Source organism: Lithobates pipiens, unplaced genomic scaffold (assembly GCF_037356315.1).
Source record: "Lithobates pipiens isolate NorthernLeopardFrog02 unplaced genomic scaffold, aLitPip1_a1.2 Scaffold_22, whole genome shotgun sequence".
NCBI classification, from domain to species: domain Eukaryota; kingdom Metazoa; phylum Chordata; class Amphibia; order Anura; family Ranidae; genus Lithobates; species Lithobates pipiens.
The window spans coordinates 98,959,998-98,983,845 of record NW_027507784.1 but is presented as its reverse complement, the minus strand read 5'-3'; the positions used below and the strand labels follow the sequence as shown (position 1 = coordinate 98,983,845).

General features: G+C 42.8%; 1 protein-coding gene across 3 annotated transcripts in view; it reads right to left on the bottom strand.

Moving 5' to 3' along the window:
• The window catches only part of GAD1 (glutamate decarboxylase 1), a 184,682-nt gene that overhangs the window by 57,297 nt on the left and 103,537 nt on the right, over positions 1-23,848 (bottom strand). For all 3 annotated transcript variants that reach the window (XM_077447979.1, XM_077447980.1, XM_077447978.1), the window contains 2 exons: positions 17,577-17,819; positions 1,595-1,685 (listed from right to left, as the gene is read on the bottom strand). In XM_077447979.1, coding sequence (XP_077304105.1) covers positions 1,595-1,685; positions 17,577-17,819 — 334 coding nt within the window. The remainder of the gene's footprint in view (positions 1-1,594; positions 1,686-17,576; positions 17,820-23,848) is intronic.

Below are 23,848 nucleotides of genomic sequence, written 5' to 3'. Positions count from 1 at the left end.
TTTATAAAAGAAGCAATCAAGGCTAATAAATAAGGAAGAATGCAATGTGCTGTAACCCATAGCAACCACTGAGCCACTATGTTTCACTGTTCTGGCTGTTGTAAAGTGATTTATGTGAAAAATTATTTCTGTTTTATGGGATACTGAAATTACTACTTACTACATCATAAAATAATGCATATTTTATTATACTTATGAATTTATTTATTACACACATTTCATGTTACAATTGCCTGATGTGTGGCCCAGATCTGTCTAGGGAAAATGGTAAGTTTTGACCAGTATTATGTATTCCAATAAAAGTTTCACTCGAATTGACTTTCGTGCATGCTTAAAAAGACAAAGTGAAAGTTTGTTCTTAAAGGGCTCCCATGTCCCAATTACCATCACCGGTGATCCCATGTCCACGCTCCTTCCTTTGCTGCCAGCAGATAGAAAATTTATTACTTCTGAGTATAGGGGTGCACAGGTCTAGCAGCCAATTCCTAGGCCTGAACACTGTTACATGACGCAGGGCGTTACGCTAGCACTCCCCATAGACCCAGACTCAGGCAGCGCAGGCAGAAGCAGCATGGAATCATCTGTAAGGTCCGTCTAGTTGGGTCGGGAGTGCCTTTTAAATACATTGTCAAATAACTCTTAATGAACAAAAGGGTCTCTTTGAACTTACTAAATACACAATTATAGTTTAATAACATTTTTAAGATTCTTTTTCTGTCAAACCTTCTAAGCCAACACTGACCCCATATGGTGAACCAAATTAGAATGACAGTAGCCCAATCTGACTGAGCATTCAGGGGAAGAAACAGTAATTAATTATAATAAAGGCAGTCTGAGTGGCTTCTTGGGGACCCACACTCCAAGGGACCCAATTCTTTTAGGAAGGTGATTAGCAATAACTGCCTTCTTATTCCTCTCAGTAAAGATTTTAATTTGACTTTTGTTAAAAAAATGCTAGACAAGCCATTTTTTTATTTAATGATATTGAAAATTACTTTTCTATTTCAATCTACAGCCCCTGCAATTTTATACAACTGTCTAAAAAATGAAATGCTACATGGCAAACTGAAGGCATTCTGTACAGCACTGGGGTACTGAATACCCCCTCAAATGTACATTTTGTGCTTCTTTGATTGGCTGAATGATTTTAGGAAGTAACATTTCAGGCATCCCCTGCAATAGGAATTTCATTGGTGAATTACTACCTAAGGCTTGTCTACTGAAAGGATGCAGATGTGTAACTTTCCTCATTAGAACACTAATATTTGCTCTGGTGGGTTTAATGAAGGTTGACCCTTCTTATTCACAATCAGTCTGAGAAAGGATTTAGGGAAACAAACAGTTATTTCTTAGGAACAGAAACAGTTAGGAATCTGCAACAAAGTTAGCTAAAACCCTTGCAATGTACATAGATGCCCTAGAGGAGATCATGTTTAGAGACTTCTATGTATATCGTTATTTGTATGTTTTGGATGAACACTAGTCAAATTGGCCACTTCTTGCCTACCAGTTTGAGCGAGCCAGGGAGCCTTGTTTCAAGTTCAGTAAAAGTATACAATTTCCTTAAAATTAACTTAAAAAAATATTAACTTACATGTTTGTATTTGCTGTTGAAGTCAGCCATTCTCCAGCCAAACCAATAACGTCCAGTCCTGTTGAGAGCTGATTGAAAAAACGTGGATGACCTAAAAAAAAAAAAAAACTTTATTTTATTTCTTATACATGCCTTATTATCCTTTGTATTTTGCCATAGAGAATAATAACATACAAACTCAGGTTTATATATTATAGTAGGTCTACAGTCAAAGAAGATATCCACTAGCTCATTTGTTCATCCTGCTCCCTGAAGTCTAAAAATATATTCACTGCAGAAACCAATGTTTTGGGATTCCTTGGCAGTCAATGCCTAGGTATTTGGTACCACGATCTCTGTTGAAGGAGAGGATAAACCAATCTCAGCTTTTGAAATGATGCAACCAAATGGAAATTTGGTCTCATGGCTAGCCATGGTGGGTGCTCTAAGTGGCAGTTTCTTCAGTGGAAGTAATTATTTCAGAATTCGTTTTCTCACTATCGAGGAGTGAAATGGGCAAGGTAATGGATAGGGCTGCTATCGGGTGGTGCAAGGAACACTGATGTAAAGTAGCATTTTTTCACTCGACCATTTTGAAATTGCATGCTGTGCGTCTACTTCATGCAGTCATTTCTGGAATTGTGGAAGCCCAAGCATGAGAGGTTTAATCAAAATTTATGGTAAATGTGTAGGTTTGGTGACCATATTTTGAAGGTGTAGTTAGGGCTGTTGTCTCCAGGTTTCAAACTTGTTCAATGACCAAGAGCAGCTAGTTTAAAAGACATTAAACCGGGTTTATTGGTTAGTTTAGAGCAGCCTTTTTCAACCATGAGGTTTCTTCAGGGGTGCCTTTCTACAGGGGGGAATCCTAACAACCAATGACATCATCAGCCTCCAAAGTATCCTTCTTTGACCCTCCTGTGCCCCTCTCCCTCAGCACTGGGGTGACATTAGCTAAATGATGAAGAGCTATATAGGGAGAAGAGAAATATTGGAATACTAGTCAGTACCAGTGTGCAAAAGTGTAATTGCTTTGGAAGAATAAATCACCTCTAACGTTGGGGTTCCTATGTGTGGATACTGCTGCATTATTTAAAGCGTTTGTTAACCTGAAAAAAAAAGATTCTGCTCCATTAAAGCAACATCCATGACACAGTGCTTGTCCTGTGTCATTTGGCCCCCTGTAACACCTAAAAAACCTGGCTGATCCTGCCAGTTTCTTCACACCCCTCTGTAAACTGACCACAGTGTATCATGGCTGCTGAGACCAGACACCGTGGTCAGTATACGTACATGCCTCTGTCATCAGCAGCCTGATATCTGCTCTCCTCTCTGCTCCTTTGTCCTCCTCTCCCCTTCCCTCTCTGTCTGTGTGTGAGCCGCCCCTCCTGCTGCTCTCATAACACTAACCTGTATACACCATCAACACTGCCTCCTGTTGCAGTGTCCCCCTCTGTATGTGATTTAAAAAAATATATAAATGCTGGAAATACCTCATTTAAGAGCTGAGATTGCGATCACATGGCCAGCCAGCTCTCTCCTCCTCTCTTCCTCCCCTCCAGATTGACATCAGCAGAGGAATCTCAGCCCCGCCCACTGCATCACTCAGAGGAGAAAAGGAGAAAGCGGGCTGGTCATGTGACTGCATGTGAAATTAGGTATTTGCAGCATTTATTTTTATAAATCACACACAGAGGGGGAAACTACAATAGGAGGCAGTGTTGATGGTGTATACAGGTTAGAGTGGCTTAACAACACTTTTAAGATATTAGAATAGGTTTTTACATTTTAGAATGGGGTGCTTCGAGACTGTCCATAATTCTAAAGGGTGACTTGAGATTGTCTATAAATTTAAAGGGTGCCTCGACTGAAAAGGGGATGAGAAACACTGGTCTAGAGTAGTCACAACAATGAAAAGCATACATTGGTAAGTTTAAGGTAGCCAAAACAACAAAAAGGGTTGAATGGTCATCAGCTTGTTGGTTACTATACTTTTCACATTTACTAAATAACAACCTATGAAGCAGGAGTCCCTAGTCAAGGAAAACTTTATTTGTGTTTTAGGGCCTATAAACAAGCTGAGTAATGGGATGAACAGCCTGACATCTGTGCCTATAAAATGAATTTGGCAACAGGAAAAAAACACAACAAATGTGCAGGGCTTAAAGACAGAACCTATTTCAGCTGCATTCCAGTCCATAAATCAGATGACTGGGTCACACACAGCTCATGCAGTATCAACAGTAACACAATCTGCTTTCAGTGACATGTATTCTGTCAACAAACAGTACTGCAAGGTGTAAAAATCTGCAGGGTTATTAATGCTAATAGTAAAACAGATCACTCGGTATGGCGCTTAATGGGGCTGTGTTAGCCAAAAGTGAGCTTCGTTCATCAGCTGCAGAAGAATAGAGTGCTATTATCAAAGCATATTGCCTAAAAGAGTGCAACTTTGTAAATATATCTTCATCATACAAACATACAAAAAATAATACTAAAAAATAGCAACATCTATTTTATTTCTAAAATATTTAAATGCTGTTTATCCAGAAAAAGATAAAGAGATACCATAGTTATCGGTCAATTATCCTGCCTATGCAATAGCATACAGATCAATACCAATTAGGGTGCACAGTGGTGTAGGGGTTAGCACTCTCACCTAGCAGTAAAAAGCATTGCTGGTTTGAATCCCAACCACGACACCACCTGCCTGGAGTTTGCATGTTCTCCCTATGCACTGTTCTAGGAGCCCTTTGCCTTCTTGAATAATATTAGACTTCCAAATAATCTCTTTTGAAATAAAAGTACAAAGTTTTTGCTTTACAGCTGATTCAAGCTTGTTAACGCTCAACATTGAAAGATATAAACACTGTGGTTTCTGTTGGCTAAGGCTGGAGGAGCAGGTCAATCAAAGCCCTTTAGTAGCAAAATACTATGAAAAACAGCCTTGTTGAATTTCTCTCCATTGTACACCTGGAGAAAGCTGTTCTTAATATTAGCACACCTGTCAAGACAGATTGAGTTCATATGGGCACAAAGAATCCATTGTACACATACACAATCGTCTTTTATTCCACAGATCAAACATAGATCGTGCCATGTTCCTTTTCTATATTATATGTACAGTATATCCCCAAACAATGGGAATGCCAGGCTGCACTTTGAAGTTTGTAACCTGGGTAGTAGGAAAAATAAAACATTCTTTATTTCAGTAGATAATTGATGAATTGGGAAAAAAAAGTCAGAACAATGTTTCTGGAATGAATAGGGGAAAGGACAAAGACACTAACACAAACCCTTGATGTGTATGTTTTAGCTGTTGCACCTGCCCAGAGAATTTCTGACTTGGCGGAATGGGTGATGAGAGCAGGACCCACATAAACAACCCAATAATGGAAAGTGATAACCCTGACTTCAAGCATTGCTTGTATGACTTCAGCCAAGTCTAAACTTTTAAGGTGAGATAATGAGCACCTGGATCAGTAAAGAGAAGCTTAATATTACATAGAGGTCATTCATTTTCATATAAAGGGTCCTGGTCATTGACTGTTCTCATCCCTGCCTGTTGCTTTAGAAAATATTGGTATCTGTCCAGATATCAGTCTATCTTTGACAGCCAAAGGTCATATTATGAGGGGCCTTCTCAATGTATATGACAACCTAATGTGCACCTAAACCATATATCATTGTAGGTGGGGTGCAGTGGCTATAACACACACAGTCCCAGTGCAGTGAACTTGTATTGAACAAACAAAGCTCACAAATAACGTGCTGGGGAGGCAGCCCAGCCAGCAACACTCACAGGTCTAACAGTGTGTAGAGAGCAGGTTTTAGCCAGACTGGCAGGGCCTGTACAGAAGGGCAGAATGCAGCCTGGCTGTCTTACACCCAAGCAGCCAGGTGTCCAGAGAAGCAGCAAACCCTACACTTTCCCTCCTCATCAGGAACCTTTCTCTGATGCTAGTTCTGTCCCTACCAGTTGGGGTACCTACTGTCTCTACTCTACCAACTTGCAAACGCGCAACAAATCTGGGAACCAGGAGCTTAAAAAGGCTCTGCCTAAACCAAGATGGCTGCAGGAGTCACATGGGTTGGCAGCATCCAATAGGATAGCTTCCCCAGTGACCCAGGAAACCAAAGAGGAGCTATGTTACTCTTGACTTCCTCTCCAACTGAAGGTGCCACTGCGGATGAGTGTCACCGGCAGTGGAGAAAGTAGACTTCACCTGCCTTATTTACCCCAGTACACAAAATTCAAGGTGCACAATCATAAACCACTAGTGTAAAGCCACTTCTGTCTCATTGTGCTTTAGACCACATGTTGGTCAGGGAATGTTGCCTTTTGTAGAACTCCATACTACTGAAAGTAAGATTTTGAAGGGGGGGGGGGGTCTTCAAAATTCCAGCTAACTCATTTGATTGCAAACACTAGACAACAGGGATGCAACAGCTGGGACAAAATACATATTTTTCTGTTGGACTTATCCATTAATACTCATCTGAGATGCAGGAAAGTAGGGCCAGACTGGGAATGAAAAACAGCCAGTTCAGAAGTAATAGGGGATAAAGAAATGGATCTGATTAACAAGTAAAAATACAGAACTGTGCTATAACTGCTGCTTTAAACATTATTGTTAAACAGTATTTTTCAAACCTGTGTCATGATCTCCCTGGGATCTTTTAGGTAGCTAAAACAAGCATGCTAAGAATGTTTTCTGACATGACCATCTGGGAACATACTGTATGTCAAAGGTTTCCTGTTCCTTGTTTGTTGTCTATCTATAATGTGACATGCCATACTTGCTAATTAGGGATGAGCCGAACACCCCCCGGTTCGGTTCGCACCAGAACTTTCGAACGGACCCCAAATTCGTACGAACTTTAGAACCCCATTGAAGTCTATGGGACTCGAACATTCGAAATTAAAAGTGCTAATTTTAATGGCTAATATGCAAGATGCTGTCCTAAAAAGGGTTTGGGGACCTGGCTCCTGCCCCAGGGGACATGGGTCAATGCCTAAAATGTTTTTAAAAATGGCTGTTTTGGCGGGAGCACTGATTTTAATGACGATTAAAGTGAAAAAAAAGTGAAATATTCCTTTAAATATCGTGCCTGGGGGTGTCTGTAGTATGCCTGTGAAGTGCCACGTGTTTCCCGTGTTTAAAAAAGTCCCTGCACAAAATGACATTTAACGGAAATAACATCATTTAAAACTGCTTGCGGTTTTAATGTTATATCTGGTTCCTGCAATATGGTTGAAAATCATTGAGAAAAATGGCATGGGTAGCCCTCCCTGCCCATTACCAGCCCCTTTGGGTCTTGTATGCATATTAAGGGGAACCCCGTACCCATATTAAAAAAAGGAAATGCGTGTGGCCCCCAGGCCCGAGATATTCAGAACAGCAGTATACAGGCGGTGCAAACAAGACAGGGACTGTGTAGGTTTGTTGTGTTAAGTTGAATCTGTTTGTAATTTTCAACTGGTACATTTTTAAAGTGTAGCTCCAGTCAAAAAAACTATTTTTAAGCTTTTTGGAAAACATAGGGAAGGGTTATCACCCCTGTATAATTTGTTTTGTCGTACATCTTTTTTCATATCACTTGCTGTTGTCTCCTTCCGTTTGCAAGTAGGAGATGTTTGTAAGTTGGATGTTTGAAAGTAGGGGCCTGCCCTATATGCTCTGCAGAAATGGCGGAACAAGGTGTTGGTTTTGCCACAATATTGTAAGCCCTCAAAGTGACTCTTGGTGGGCACTGGAGCGCCCTGCTGTGAACGATTACATCAAGAATTGTAATTACATGCCATTGTTGAACAGTGGTAGAAAAATTGACCTTTGGTGGTTGTGGTGCTGGTGCCACAACACTATAAGTCCTCACAGTTACTCTGGGTGGGCACAGGAACGGGCCCTCCTGTGAAATATTATATCAAGAATTGTAATTACATGTCCCTGTTAAACAGGGGCAGAAAAATTGGGCCTTAGGCACTGGTGCTGGTGCCACGACACTGCAACCTCTCCCATATACTCTAGTTTTAGTGCAGGAATTAGCCCTGCTGCAAAGCATTGCATCAAAAATTGTAATTAAACCCCTCTGTTAAACAGGGGCAGAAAAATTGGGCCTTAGGCACTGGTGCTGGTGCCACCACATTGCAACCTCTCCCATATACTCTAGTTTTAGTGCAGGAATTAGCCCTGCTGCAAAGCATTGCATCAAAAATTGTAATTAAACGCCTCTTTTAAACAGGGGCAGAAAAATTGGGCTGATGGCATCACCCAGAACCAGAAATGTTCTTCCAACATATCAGCGGAGGAAGAAGAGGATAGACAATCAATATAACAGGACAATCACTCAGCATCAGCATAGCCAGTCTTGAAGGGATGTGATATTTCAAAAAAAATTATTCGGTTACATCAGCTTCAGGTGCTTGGTAGCTGTGGGTGATCCAAGACTGATTCATCTTGATGAAGGTCAGTCGATCAACTGATTCGGTGGACAGGCGCACCCTGTGATCGGTAACAAAGCCACCAGCAGCACTGAAGGTGCGTTCCCGAAAGAACGCTGGATGCAGGACAGGCCAGAAGCTCAATTGCATACTGTGCAAGCTCTGGCCAGTGATCCATCCTCAAGACCCAGTAAGCCAGAGGATTTTCGGTGGGAAAGGTGTCCAAGTCTGACCTTGCCCCTAGGTATTCCTGCACCATGTAAATCAGACGCTGGCGATGGTTGCTGGAACCGATCATACCTTGGGGCTGCGGACTATAAAATTGTCTGAAAGCATCAGTCAGACAGCCACCTTCTCCACCGCTCCTTCTGACCGATGCCTCAGCAACACGTTGTCCAGGACCAGGAGTTTGTAACCTCCCAGTCTCTGGGAACGCGTTGCACAGACCTTTCTGCAAGGCCTCCCGGAGATGTCTCATCCTCTGCTCCCTCTGCGATGGCAAGATAAGGTCGGAAACCTTACCCTTGTACCGTGGATCAAGGAGAGTGGCCAGCCAGTAATGGTCCCTCTCCTTGATCCGAAGAATACGAGGATCCTTCCGCAGGCTTTGCAGGATCAGGGAGGCCATGCAGCGTAGGTTAGCTGAGGCATTCGGTCCGGTGTCCTCTGGGTCACTAAGGACAACATGATCCGCAGCTACCTCCTCCCAGCCACGTACAAGTCCACGGGTTTCTTGGGACTGTAAATAATCCCTACAAGACTGCTGCTGATGCTGAGTGCCAGCCTCCACCTCCATGCTGACACAATCATCCTCTTCCTCCTCCTCATCCTCTTCCTGTGTGATGGGTGGCACAGCAGGAACACTGTCTGGATAAAGGGGGCCTTGAGAGGCAAGGAAGTCCTCCTCTTCCTGCCTCTGTTCTGCCTCAAGTGCCCTGTCCATTATTCCACGCAGCGTATGCTCCAAGAGGTGGACAAGAGGTACAGTGTCACTGATGCATGCACTGTCACTGCTCACCATCCTTGTGGCCTCCTCAAATGGTGGCAGGACAGTGCATGCATCCCTGATCATGCCCCACTGGCGTGGTGATAAAAAACCGAACTCCCCTGACCCTGTCCTGGTGCCGTAGTCGCACAGGTACTCATTGATGGCCCTCTGCTGCGTGTGCAGCCGCTGCAGCATGGCCAACGTTGAGTTCCACCTGGTGGGCATGTCACATATAAGGCGGTTCTTAGGCAGGTTCAACTCCTTTTGGAGCTCAGCCAGCCGAACACAGGCATTAAATGATCGGCGGAAATGCACACAGACTTTCCTGGCCTGCTTCAGGACATCCTGTAAGCCCGGGTACCTGCCCAAGAACCGCTGCACCACCAGGTTAAGGACGTGAGCTACACAGGGCACATGGGTCAGTTGTCCCTGTCGGAGGGCGGAGAGGAGGTTGGTGCCATTGTCGCAAACCACCATTCCTGGCTTAAGCTGGCGTGGCGTCAACCACCTCTCGGCCTGCCCCTGCTGAGCTGACAAAACATCCGCCCCAGTGTGGCTCCTGTCCCCCAAACAAATCAGCGCAAGCACGGCATGGCATCGTTTTGCCTGCGTACTTGTGTAGCCCCTGGAACGCCTACGGAGCACCGCTGGTTCTGAGGACAGAGCACTGGAATAGGCCATGGAGGAAGAAGAGGAGGGGGTGGAGGAGAGAGGTGTGTCACAACCAATAGTAGCATTTTGGAGGCGTGGTGGCGGAACAACCTCCAACACTACTGCACCTTGTCCTGCATCCTTCCCAGCTGCCAGAAGCCAATGGGCCGTGAAAGACAGGTAACGTCCCTGTCCATGCCTGCTGGACCATGAGTCAGCGGTAATATGCACCTTACCGCTGACCGCCCTGTCCAGCGAGGCAAGGACATTGCCTTCCACATGCTGGTAGAGAGCTGGAATCGCCTTCCGTGGCGTTTGGGGACCTGCCACTGAGGAACCGCACATTGTACAAACTCACGGAAGGGGGCCAAGTCTACCAACTGAAAAGGCAGCAGTTGAAGTGCTAGCAATTTAGCCAAGCTAGCATTCAACCGCTGGGCATGTGGATGGCTGGGAGTGAACTTCTTTCGCCGGTCCAGCATCCTGCCTGTGGCCAATCATGGCTCTCCTCGCTGCTGGCGCTGTGATTGGCCAAGCATGCGGGGTCACAGTGCATGCTTGGCCAATCATGAGCCAGCAATGCACTGCACCATCGCAGTGCATTGTGGGCCGTGAGCGCCACATGAATTTGGCGCGAACGGCCCATAACGTTCGGAATTCGCCGAACGGGCGAACAGCCGATGTTCGAGTCGAACATATCACGAAGCTCATCGCTATTGCTAATCTATTCCAAATTAGATATGGTGACAAGCTGATAGCGCCTAACACTGTTGACCAATCATGTACTGTATGTGCTTTCTACACTGTATAAATATCTTTGTAAAAGAGTGGTGGTCTCTCTACTGCAGAGCAAGGGGGTTTACAGTTGGTCATGATTGTTTATTGTGTGTAGTGTTTGATTCGGAAATTCTAAGGGTACACCGTGGCCCCAGGTTAGACTCATATCTGGGTGTCATCTCTTGGAAGTGCGTGGCGGCACTCCAGTCCATGTGTACCTGCTGTTGTGCCTGTTTTTTCCTAACGTCTGTCTTGGCTGACAGGATTGCTGAAGAGAATTTCACTGAGTAAATTGGTGAAGAATATCAGGAGAGTAAAACTACCAGTGGGTCACTAAGTCTGATTACAGGTCCAGCTTAGAAGACACCCTCCTTAGAAAGGCAATTGGCTAAACTTGATTAATTTCAAGCAGCAATTTCTGATATCTTAATCTCTCAAGCACCTTTGTTGTCTGGGTTGCAAGCAAATAAAAAGGGGGTCTTCACAGACGTATAGTGTATATGGATGGCCCCTTCCTGTTCCAACACGACTGCACACCAGTGCACAAAACAAGGTCCATAAAGACATAGATGAGCGCGTTTGGGATGGAGGAACTTGACTGACCTGCACACAGTCCTGACCTCAACCCCACAGAACACCTTTGATATGAATTAGAGCGGAGACTGCGAGCCAGGTCTTCTCATCCACATCAGTGCCTCACAAATGCGCATCTGGAAAAATGGTCAAACATTCCCATAGACACACTCCTAAATGTTGTGGACAGCCTTCCCAGATGAGTTAAAGTTGTTATAGCTGTAAAGGGTGGGCCAACTCAATATTGAACCCTACAGACTAAGACTGGGAGGTCATTAAAGTTCATGTGCGTGTAAAGACGGATGTCCCAATACTTTAGAAAATATAGTGTATATAAAAAGCAAGGTAAATAAGGTGTGGTATTGGTAAATACTGCAAGAAAAACAGCTCTCTGAATTAATATAGTTTCTATGACTATGTATGTTTTGAGTATGTGGATGCATTTCTTGGGATGGGAAGAGTGATTTACAACCTAAATGCTAAGTTCGCCTTTGTCTACTTTTTTTTTCTAAATTCCAGCTCTCCTATGTACCAAGAAAACATTAATGTATAGTTATTTTGAAAAAATAAAAGAGCTTTTCATTACTTCTATACCCTGGCGTTCCTAACTAGCTAACTAACTAACTTCATAGCTGTGTAAACACACTGCTCAATTACTTCTGCCTTACTTCCTGGTCAGGCTTTAGATCAGGACACCAAAAGCAGTTGACCAGCTGAGGGTAGATGATGCAGGGTGTGTGCTAATGAGATCAGCTGGTCAACTCCTTCCTGTGTCATGACCTAAAGTCTGACCAGGAAGTAAGACAGAAGTAATCGAGCAGAATGTTTACACAGCTATGAGGAGATTTAGGTAAGTCGGTGTAGAATTAATGGAAAGCTTTTTTATTTTTGCAAAGTTAGATGGTTTGCAAAACCAGGGGAGCTGGAATTTAGAAGAAAAAAGAAATAAGGCGATCTTAGCCTTTAAGATGTAGTAGCTGAGCCACTAAAAAAGAGTAGGGGGGTGTTTAGCAGTTCATTCTGACCGAATTCCACAACAAAGGCAGTCCTGTTATGTATATCCCATTTTGTTTGGAGCTCCGCACACTTTTCCAAACCTGGCAGAACAATAAAATGTATCTACTTCCATCAATGACCACCACATACAACCAGACCATAACAAGCTTTTCTGCTTCCAGGTTTGTTGGGGCTAACAACGGCCTACAATCTCCTCAGACCCTCCAGCTCCAAATATGACTGCCAGTCAAGACCTGCAAAAAATGTGAAAGCCTACGGGCTGCCTACCTCTTTAACAAAATGATCACTAAAAACAAAAGACACTTTGATAAATGTATCTAGTTTGTAAACAAGACTTTACTAGCATTTTAATTCCTTTAAGGGATGTTAAGCGTGGAATGATTTGTCATTTTGGACCTGGCATATTAAAGCTCTTCTCATTAAGACTTAAACTACACATTATGTGCAAAGCTGCAGCTGATTATCCATAAAGAGTATAATGAACACCGCTCTGTCCCTCCAGCCTTGCTCACAATCAGTGTGCACGCTTCATGTCCCACATAGGCTCTGTATATATGCAGGCTCCTACTGTACAGGAATTGCTGTCTTTTCCAAATCACTGCAGTTTAACTTAATGGAATGTTTCCCTTGTGATACTTTAAGGTTTGGTGTTTTATGAGAATGGCAATCTTTTTAGTAAAGTGTTACCTCAGAGATTTCCACTATTCTGATCCTGTGTTGATATATATTACCATTAAGTAAATGCTGCTTATTCTGCACATTTACAAAAATGAGGTAATGCAAAGACTGAGTGGGTTTATGAGCGGCAGATTTCTTACTAAAGGACCTTTTTTTTGGCCTGATTAGGTAATATTCCAATATCTGGTGGGCAGCACTTGATAACCCCTCGATAGAGGGAATTGTTTTGGGAACAAAGTAATAGGGCAGTTTAACCGCTTCAGTCCTGTAGGATTTTACCCCTTTCCTGACCAGAGCACTTTTTGTTGCTTTAACTGACAATTGCGCGGTCTTGCGATGTTGCACCCCAACAAAATTGACGTCCTTTTTTTCCCACAAATTAAGCTTTCTTTTGGTGGTATTTGATCACCTCTGTGGTTTTTATTTTTTGCGCTATAAACAAAAAAAAGAGCGACAATTTTGAAAAATACTCAATCGTTTTTACTTTTTGCTATAATAAATAGCACCCAAAAATATATAGAAAAAAATATTTTTTTCCTCAGTTTAGGCAGATATGTATTCTACATATTTTTGGTAAAAAAAAATCGCAATAAGCGTATATTGATTGGTGTGCACAAAAGTTATAGCGTCTACAAAATAGGGGATAGTTTTATGGCATTTTTATTATAATTTTTTTTATTTAGTAATGGGGGCGATCTGCGATTTTTATCGGGACTGTGACATTATGGCGGACACATTGGGCACTTTTGACACTATTTTGGGACCATTGTCATTTATACAGCAATCAGTGCTATAAAAATGCACTGATTACTGTGTAAATGACACTGGTAGGAAAAGGGTTAACCACTAGGGAGGGATGAAGGGGTTAAGTGTGTCCTAGGGAGTGATTCTAACTGCGGAGGGATGGGCTTCAACTCACATGATAGCGATCACTGCTCCTGATGACAGGGAGCAGTGATCTCTGTCATGACACAAGACAGAACGGGGAAATGCCTTGTTTACATAGGCACTTCCTAGTTCTGTGGCTCCGTGACACGATTGCCGGAAGACCAGCAGACATCGAGTCCACCAGTCCCAGCGGGCACGGGCACGCCGTACACGGCATGCGTACGCCTGCTATTCCCGCCTCTTAAAGGGGACATACAGGTATGCCATTTGCCCACCGCTGCCAACGTATATCGGCGTGCAGCAGTCGGCAAGCGGTTAAAGTACAGTGGTTTTGTACATGTTTTTCTTTCTTTTTCTATTATGTTTTTTTTAGTCTGGTAAATATGATTTAATGCTAGTCATATATTTTTTCATTATCCATTATAATAGCTTTAGACACCTTTTCACATATTTTCCTCTATTTCTTTGCTACTCTGTGAAAAAGTAAATTTAGGGAGATTAATAGCTGAAGAAATGTACATACGTACATACATACATACAGAGGGGGTTATTTACTAAAGATGAAGAATTTAAAATCTGGTAAAGCTTTCCATAGAAGCCAATCAGCTTCCAGGTTTTATTGCCAAAGCTTAATTGAACAAGCTGAAGTTAGAAGCTGATTGGCCACCAAGCACAGCTGCATCATATTTTGAGTGCTCCTGTTTTAGTGAATCTCCACCAGTGTGTGACTGGTCAAAGCAGGAACTCAACCCTTATCTCAGTCTGGGGTTTTAGCATGGCAACCTGTGCCTGCTCTTTAGCTAACTCATAGTGCTCTGGGAATCCTTTGGCATGTATTAAATGTCTATTTATGAAACAAATATATATATATATATTAATCCGTGATTTCAGCCTTTTTCAGGTTTTAATTGTTCTTTTTGTCTCTCTCTGGAGATTTCCCTTTATTGTATACCTCAGAGACTTTAAAGTGAAATGGTATTTAAAAAGTGAATAATTGCACTGCTTTAGCTGCTTTTGTTTTCCCATAGTATGAGAAGAGAAGCAGTTTTGAAGCAAACAAATGCCTGTTGAAACGAACATAATTAGGCCTACGTTTAGTTACAATCTTTTTTAATCCGCACAAGGGATGGCACTCCCCCTCCCCCCTCCCGGTTCTGCGGGGGCTAATATCTGCTAGACCTGTCATAGACACTCATCAAGAGTGGTGATTATGCCAGCCCTTTCTGCCCCCTTCACCAGTCATATAAGCTGTACTATAGCTTCCATCAATGAAAAGCAATCTATGAATGCAGGACAGATGAATGAATAAAAGGTCTGCCTCCTCTATTCATAGATTGCTTTTCATTGATGGAAGCAATAGTACAGCTTCTATAAATGGATTTAACTAACTGCAGTACCAGTATCCCTGTGGTGTCTCAAACAAAGCCTTTTATTTGCAGAAGCAAGTAAGGCCCAGAGGAATTTACATCCTAACCACCATGAAAACCCTCATCTGACACTACTTCACAATTTTGTGAATGTACAGAATGTTGGCAACTGTAGCACATGCATGGCCGAGATAAGACTCCCATATACCTTGGAAGCATTTTTGATTGAATAATGATAAGAATAAAGGTTCACTCCAGAAAATTGGAATATTAAAGTGTTACTAAGTTCATTGCTGGCTCATGATTGGCCAAGCATGCACTGTGACCCTGCATGCTTGGCCAATCACAGCACCGGCAGCGAGGAGAGCCATGATTGGCCGCAGGCATCCTGCCTGTGGCCAATCATAGCTCAGGCTGTGTAGTACACGCCCCACACTATATAAGGCCGCCAGCGCGGCGGCCTTGTGTAGTGTGTTGGCATCTGTAGCAGTTAGTGGGTGTTCTGTGTACCTTCAACACAGTATACACCGATCGCTATCGGCCGATTTTTCGTTCTTGTTCTTCTGTAGTGGTTGTTGTCTGCGTGCCCTGACTGCAGTATACACCGCTATATTCACCTCTATATCTAGCAATAGATCTATCTTTTATAATAGAGCTGTAAGTCAGTGTTAGGAGATTGTGTGTGCTGTCTGCGTGCTCTGAACGCAGTATACACCGCTATATCCACCTATATAGCTAAATATCTTGCTCGTTTTAAATAGAGCTTGCAGTCAGCGGCAGGAGATTGTGCGTGCTGTCTGCGTGCTCTGAAAAAGATGGACGGCAAAACAAATTATACAGGGGTGATAACCCTTCCCTATGTTTTCCAAAAAGCTTAAAAATAGTTTTTTTGACTGGAGCTACACTTTAAAAATGTACCAGTTGAAAATTACAAACAGATTCAACTTAACACAACAAACCTACACAGTCCCTGTCTTGTTTGCACCGCCTGTATACTGCTGTTCTGAGTATATAGGGCCTGGGGGCCACACGCATTTCCTTTTTTTAATATGGGTACAGGGTTCCCCTTAATATGCGTACAAGACCCAAAGGGGCTGGTAATGGGCAGGGAGGGCTACCCATGCCATTTTTCTCAATGATTTTCAACCATATTGCAGGAACCAGATATAACATTAAAACCGCAAGCAGTTTTAAATGACGTTATTTCCGTTAAATGTCATTTTGTGCAGGGACTGTTCTAAACACGGGAAACACGTGGCACTTCACAGGCATACTACAGACACCCCCCCAGGCACAATATTTAAAGGAATATTTCACTTTGTTTTTTCACTTTAATCGTCATTAAAATCAGTGCTCCCGAAAAAACTGCAGTTTTTAAAAGTTTCTTTTTCATTGACCCTTGTCCCCTGGGGCAGGAGCCAGGTCCCCAAATCCTGTTTTAGGACAGTATCTTGCATATTAGCCGTTAAAATTAGCACTTTTAATTTCGAACGTTCGAGTCCCATAGACTTCAATGGGGTTCTAATGTTTGTACGAATTTGGGGTCCGTTCGAAAGTTCTGGTGCGAACCGAACCGGGGGGTGTTCGGCTCATCCCTACCCAGGACCCTACATTCAATAAATTTGGTCTCCCACAGTACACAGAACATGAAAATACAATTATTTAAATTAATATAAACTGCTAAACACCTTTTCTCATTAGCAGTATATAGCAGTCTTGTGACTTCTATCAGTGTTTGGTTAAAATGTGTAGGCGTTTTCATTCTACTCTGACTGTCCTCTGAGGCTGCATGACTCCTGACCTTCTGTCCGGACAGTGCTGATTGGCCCTGTGCTGATCACATGCACCTTCCCAAATAAAAAAAACTCTCTAGCAATTCACACCAAACTGAGCATGTGCAGAGTGCCCCCCCAATGCTCTGTTCTATCAGGAAATGGACTGGGGACTGTGGAAGAAGGGGAGGATCAGAAAAGACAGGATCAAAAAGCCTTTTTACACAATGCATAGGATTAAGAGTGAGCACAACAAGCAAGCATTACTGAATATACAGACTGATTTTACTGTGGTGTGTTTAGTAACACTTTAAGCCTAGAGATGACTACAGGGAATGCAGTTTACCTTCTCAGAGCTTCAGTTTTCTATTTAGGTATTTCCACTGTGCACAAATCCATCTGTCTTCCTTTAATGTCAGCACTAAAGTCTCTTTCCAATCCACCCATCTTCCTTTAATGTCAGCACTAAAGTCTCTTTCCAATCCACCCATCTTCCTTTAATGGCAGTACTAAAGTCTCTTTCAAATCCACCCATCTTCCTTTAATGGCAGTACGAAAGTCTCTTTCTAAGTCACCAATTAGAGTCAAACCTAGAAATCTGAGTGGGGTCTGTAATGTCAGGATCAGAGAGGAGATTTTAGACTGTACAGGCTTTGGGAAGAATATTCCTACTGACCTACTACCCTCTGAGGTGGTCTGTGACTTCAGTGAATTACATAAAATTCAGATTAAGGTAAATTGGGTGGACGTGATTTTTTACAAAATTTCTGCATTCAGTAACACATTGCTTGGTTTCATTACAGCCTGGAACTGAACTTTTATTATCCATCACAGCTAATTAGATAAGTACCTGTTCGTACTCCATACTTCAGAGTATCCCTGCAGTCCACCAGGATTTGCTCTAGGGACTCAGGGTTGTCGGACAGTTCCAGGTTAAATCCTTCTATCCCTTCTAGGAGTTGGTGAGGATGGTGGAAATCCAGGACTTTGGTGGATCTGTCGAAAGTTTTCCTCACATAATTCAAGAGAATGTCAACCACCTCCAAGAGAAACTGCATGGTGGATTCCTCTCCATTTTTGGCAGGCAGTAAATCTGCAGAACAAACAAGCTATTAGAAGGCCAGCCTTTCAATGTAAGGGCAAAAGATTGATCACCAGGTGACGGGGTGTCTGCTAGTTGCTAGGATCTTTATATATGGCTTGCTCCAGGAGAATACAAATTGTCTGCACAAAATCCTAAGTGCATTATCAGACATCACCCTGACAGTCAGAGTAGTTGCTCATTTGGCGTCAGCCATATTTCTTTGTCTAATCTCTGTCTCTCCCAGTCATCTTTGTTACTGTGATTAAGCACTTACGCATTATACAGACATTCTGTGTTTAGAAAATAGCAGCAATTATTTCACAGGCAGCAATGCAATCTGTTTTAGATAGGCTTGAAGGCATATAGGATACATTACCACACGTACAAAAATGCATTTTTTTGTTAACATTTGACAACTTATTGCATTTAAAGGGAATTCCAGCTTGTTTATATGTCGGTTGTTAAACAATGCAAAAGTGCTCATAAGATTATTTTGCAAAGCATATGCTGTTAAAGTGAACCTTTAACTTTTAGGAGTCAGGGCAAGGTATCAGGTTCACTTTACAGAAAGGACTTTAAAGAGCCATTGTTACTTTGCCCTGGATGGCAAAATGCCTCTTTATAGCCCATCCCTCCAACAAGGCATATTTACCAATACATATCATTTTGCCACCTTACTACTCCACGAGAGCCCTCACTCCATTGAGCCAAGTATGGGGGAACATGTGACATCCATTTTGTGCATGGGCCCTGACAATTGGCTAGTCAAGCCCAAGTATTGTCACATGAGGAAGGCAAAATTCACCGTTATATAGGGATGGATGGGGGGGGGGGTCAGTGATAATATCTACCCAGGATTACACCGGAGCCTACTCAGAAGAGTGGACTCTTGCAGCAGGCAGGCAGCAAGGGAGACATAGATCAGTGAGCATAATTATCAGGAGGATATAAGGAAACACTTATACCTTGAATGGGCAAAGTGAAAGTGTCTTTTCAAAGCCTAAATTTACCTAAAAAAATAAAATAAAAAATCATCATAAGGGACATTACTTTCAGTGAGATGTGTCCCTTGTGCCGCCATGTCCTCCTTTCACCAAAATCTTCCTCTTCCATTGACCCCCCCACTGTACTCTTCCAGTCTTCCAGTGTGGTGAGGGTTAATAGAACTGAAGGGTTGTGGCAGGCTCTCCATCAGGAGTGCCCCACCCTGCTCACACTTTCCACTAGCCGCTGCATCCATAGAAGCCATTACTACAGCTTCCATGAAAGAAACAGAATCTATGAAAGGAGGACAGGCTGATGACTGATAGGTCCCTCCATTCATAAATTATGTTTCATTCATAGGAGCTTCTATGAATGGAGGAGGGGGAGGCATGGCTGGGTACTCTTGATGAGTGTCTATCTAAGCCCCCTAATTCTATCAACTACCACCAGGCGAAGGGGTGTGGGGCATTGGAGGGAGAAGATTTTGGAAAAAGGAGGACACAGCAGCACACGAGACACATCTTACTGAAGGTAAGTAATGTTCCTGGTGCTGATTTTTTATTAAATTTTTTGGTAAACTTAGGATTTAAGCAGTGTGTACTTTTCTTTTCTATACTCCTCTGGCACTGACCTTTAGCAACAGCTTGCTGGAGATTTTTGTGTAAGTTTTCAGGCAGGGCCAGTCACAAATTAACAACTTTCAGGTCTGGCAACTGGCTGCTGAGATACTGGGTGTTTCTCTGTAGGGAGGTGAATGAAGTGCCATTTGTTCCTCGCAAACTGGAAGCACCAGGTATGTCACAAGTGGTCTACTAGTGGATCCAGGAGGAAGTGCAGTACAAGGAAAAATACATTTGCACCATTTAAAGTATCTACTGTGAAATTAATCCACACCTCCCAACTTTTTGAGATGGGAATGAGGGATACCTATCAGCAAAAACATGCAGGCATAGGACACACCACGCCCCCTTAAAGGAGAATTGGACAAAAAACAAAAAAACAAGATTGGTTAAACCCACGAGTGCTTTTTTACCACTACTATTCCTTTAAATTGGCTTTTGGAATTTACAAATGCAGCAATTTAGAAACCAGATAAAGGGTTTAGTGCTGGAAAACTATTTTTGATAGATAAAAAGTGCATTTTAGGGAAACAAAGATTGGTGATAAAGCATCAGCGGAGACACTTTTTTCCCATATTAACTCTTACAGGAGAGAATTTCCCATCCTAGAGGTAGATTTCCTCTCACTTCCTATTGTCTCCCTCTGTTTGTAAATAGGAGTCGTTTGTAAGTCGGATGTTTTAAGTAGGGGACCACTTGTATGGACAAAGGTAATTCTGTGCTTTGCTAATGTGGGGCAAAGCAAAAGGCTCAGTTACCTTTCCTCTTCCCAGCAGCATCTATGTACCTTCCCTTTGCTCCACTGCCCCCTCGTAAAGCCAGGTATGGACAAGTATGTGACTCAGTCCACTTCCTCCTATGTGACAGCATTAGTGACTAGGGCTAAGCTCAGGTGTGTTTGGAAAGAAGTCCGAACTTGCCTGAGCTATCCCACCAGGAAACTGTCACTGTGGACCTTCAACCATAAGCATCCACATGTATACAATGGGGTATGCCTTGGCCTCTTATGATTGACAGTCAACAGTGACAGTTTCCATGTGGAGTACCTTGGGTGTGTTCAGACTAATATCTAAGCTCATTCCTGTTAGTGATTGGCACAATGCTGTCACATGAGAGAAGTCCTCAACCCTGTGTAGGCTTTGGGGTTGATTTACTAAATGGAAAAAGACTGTGCACTTTGCAAAGGGCACTTGCACTCTTCAAGTGCAGTTGCCCCAGAGTTTAGTAAATGAGCATAAACCGTGCTGACTTCCATCACCCAATCATGTGCTAGCAAAAATGCTATTTTTCTTTATTTTCATTGCACGTGATTGAGTACTCTTTGCAGAGTGAAGCCTTACCTCATTTACTAAGCCCTGGAGCAACTGCACTTGCAGAGGGCAACTGCATCTATTTGCCTTTAGTAGATCAAGCCCTTTAAGTATTTTACACTTCACACCCAGAGTGCAGCACAGGAGGGAATGGAAGAGAAATCTATGCAGCCGGGGAAGGGCAGTTAAGTGAACCTGTTGCTTTGCCCTGTATTATCAAACCACAGGTTCACTTTAGGTTTTACAGTAAGATGTATTGATTTATTAGATGAAATATACTACAGAGCCCCAATTGTTATTGCTGCCTGTACACATGTTGTGGCTCACCTCTCCCCCTTAAAGTGGTTGTAAACCCTTACAACCAACTTTGACCTACAGGTAAGCCTAGATTAAGGCTTACCTGTAGGTCCAAGAAATATCTCCTAAACCTATATGGTTTAGGAGATATTTACCCAAAGACAGCCACCGCTGTCTAGGGCGCATGAGCCGTAGACAGCGGCGCGCAGGCACACTGGGCAGGCCGCAGATTGCGGCGATATGCTGTGAGTGTCGGCTCCCGTGCGCATGCGTGGGAGTGACGTCATCGCGGCTCCGGCGAATCACAGCGCCGGAGCCGCGAGACCCGGAAGTCGCTCCGGGATACATGGCAGCGGCGAAGAGGAAGACAGAGGACCGCTTTGGGGGCTTCGTTCTCAGGTAAGTTATTCATAATGAGCTAGTATGCTATGCATACTAGCTCATTATGCCTTTGCCTTACATGGTGTGTTTTAAAAAAAAAAAAAATTTTGCCTTTACTTCCTCTTTAACCTGAGACCCTCTAAAGATGTAACTCATAGATCAATTATACATAATCCTAAGAATAGAAGCAGGAGATATTGCTGTGTTTGACTGTCTTTTCATCCAACATACAAAAGCAGCAAAGAATCGGGGGGATGGGGGCCTTAGATACAGTGAGTGATAGCACGAAAAGCTGTATCCCACATAGTGCACATCTTTACCTTTATTGTTAAGAAATTTAAAATGGGGTTTGGATAATAAAGCCGAACTCCAGGCAGAGTTGAAAGATACAAATTATTGCAGCTCTATATTGCTTTATATATTCATTACATTTTTTATTTTTTATTCATTTGACTTGGTATCAGCCTCTTACAGTCTCTGTACAGCAGAGTTTAGAATTGGGGAGGAAAAAGAAGCAAAGGAACTAAGCACTTTTGCTTCAGTGTAAGGAGCATGCTGATAGGAGGATAGATTATTGTGACTAAGAGATGAGTTCATCAGTTTGCTGCTTCTCCTTTTACTGTCCAGAATAGGAGAATAGTGACAAGGCCTGTAAGGGTTAAGTGGTTCTAAAGGCAGAAGGTTTTTTTTATCTTAATGCATTCTATGCAGCCCCCCTAATACTTACCTGAGCCCCATCTCAATCCAACGATGTTGCATGAGAGCCTCGGCTGTCTGGGATTCTCCCTCCTCATTGGCTGAGATAGCAGCGGGCAACATTGGCTCCCGCTGCTGTCAATCAAAGTCAGTGAGCCAATAAGGGGAGAGAGAGGGGGTGGTGTCTGAATGGGTACACAGAGCAGCGGCTAGGCTCTGGTGCCCCCATAGCAAGCTGCTTGCTGTGGGGGCACTCGACAGGGGGGGAGGGGCCAGGAGCGCCCGCAAGGGACCTGAGAAAAGGAGGATCTGGTCTGCTCTGTGCAAAACCATTACACAGAGCAGGTAAGTATAGCATGTTTGTTATTTTTAAATTAAAAAACCCAAGACTTTAATGTCACTTTAATGAACTACAACAGAGAGAAATGTATTTCATATATTTTTTGCTGTTTTCCCAGAATTCAGCTTTATGATTATGATAGTAAAATCATCTGCTTCACAGTATTTCATTTTTTAAACAAATATGCATGCACAAGTTTAAGATGTACCTGTTTTTCTCAGCGTGGAATGTTTAAAATGGTAACTACTGAGAAGTTATAAACACAGAAATGTATTGTACAGGTCATAATGGAAGCCTTCAATAGACCAGGCATGTCAAACTATGTGACCTTTTCGAACCATCTCTGCAGCGCTCAGTAATTTAAAGTGGTTGCAAAGGTTAAAAGGGTTTTTACCTTAATGCATGCTCTGCATTAAGGTAAAAAAACATTCCATGGTCAGCCCCCCCAGCATACTTACCTGAACCAAATATCAATTCAGCATTGTGCCCATCTGAAGCTGTTCTGTGCTTCTCTTCTTTACCCTCTTTTATCAGGAGGCTCAGCAACAGCAGCTGTCAATCAAATTGACTAGAGAGGGGGGTTGGGGCTGACCTGCACTGTGTGTGTCAATAGACATACAGAGTGCAGCTCGGGGATTGAGCCTGCACAAGTGCCTAAAGCGGATTTCTATGGGGGCACACAAAGAAGAGGAAGAGCCTGCAGTGCCAGCAGGGGATCCCAGAAGAGGAGGATTGGGACTGCTCTGTGAAAAATCAATGCACAGAGCAGGTAAGTATAACATGCTTGTTATTGTAAAAAATTTAGAAAAGAAAAATACAATCAATTTTAAGGAGGTAAAAAATGAATGTAACTTCAACTGTTCTCTTTTTGTTACGCTCCCTTACATGATTGTGCAGATAAATACTGATGAAAGTAGTCTATGGCACCTTTGTTTCGGACTTAATATATAGGATTTTTTTTTACTATACTGTGCCATAATCTTTTTCTGGCACAAAGTAGGTTTATCTCTTAGCAGACAATGCGACCCCCTTAAAGTAACATCAAAGAACAAGAGAAAGCTGGACGGCCACACTCCGATGCCACACCTTTATTAAAGTCCAATAAAATCAATACAGTCACAGAGTTACAGGAATTAATTCACTAACGCATTTCACACCACCAATGGATGCTTAATCATAATCAGCTATGATTAAGCACCCATGGGTGGTGTGAAACGTGTTAGCTAATTTGCTCCTGTACCTATGTGACTATGTGGATTTTATTGGACTTTAATGAAGGTGTTGCATCGGAGTGCGGCCGTCCAGCTTTCTCTTGTTCTTTGATGTTACTTGCAGAGCCAGCACCTGTGCTTTTATAGGCAGGGGATATACTGCAATTTTGCATTCATTTTAAACCTTGAGCCAGTTCTC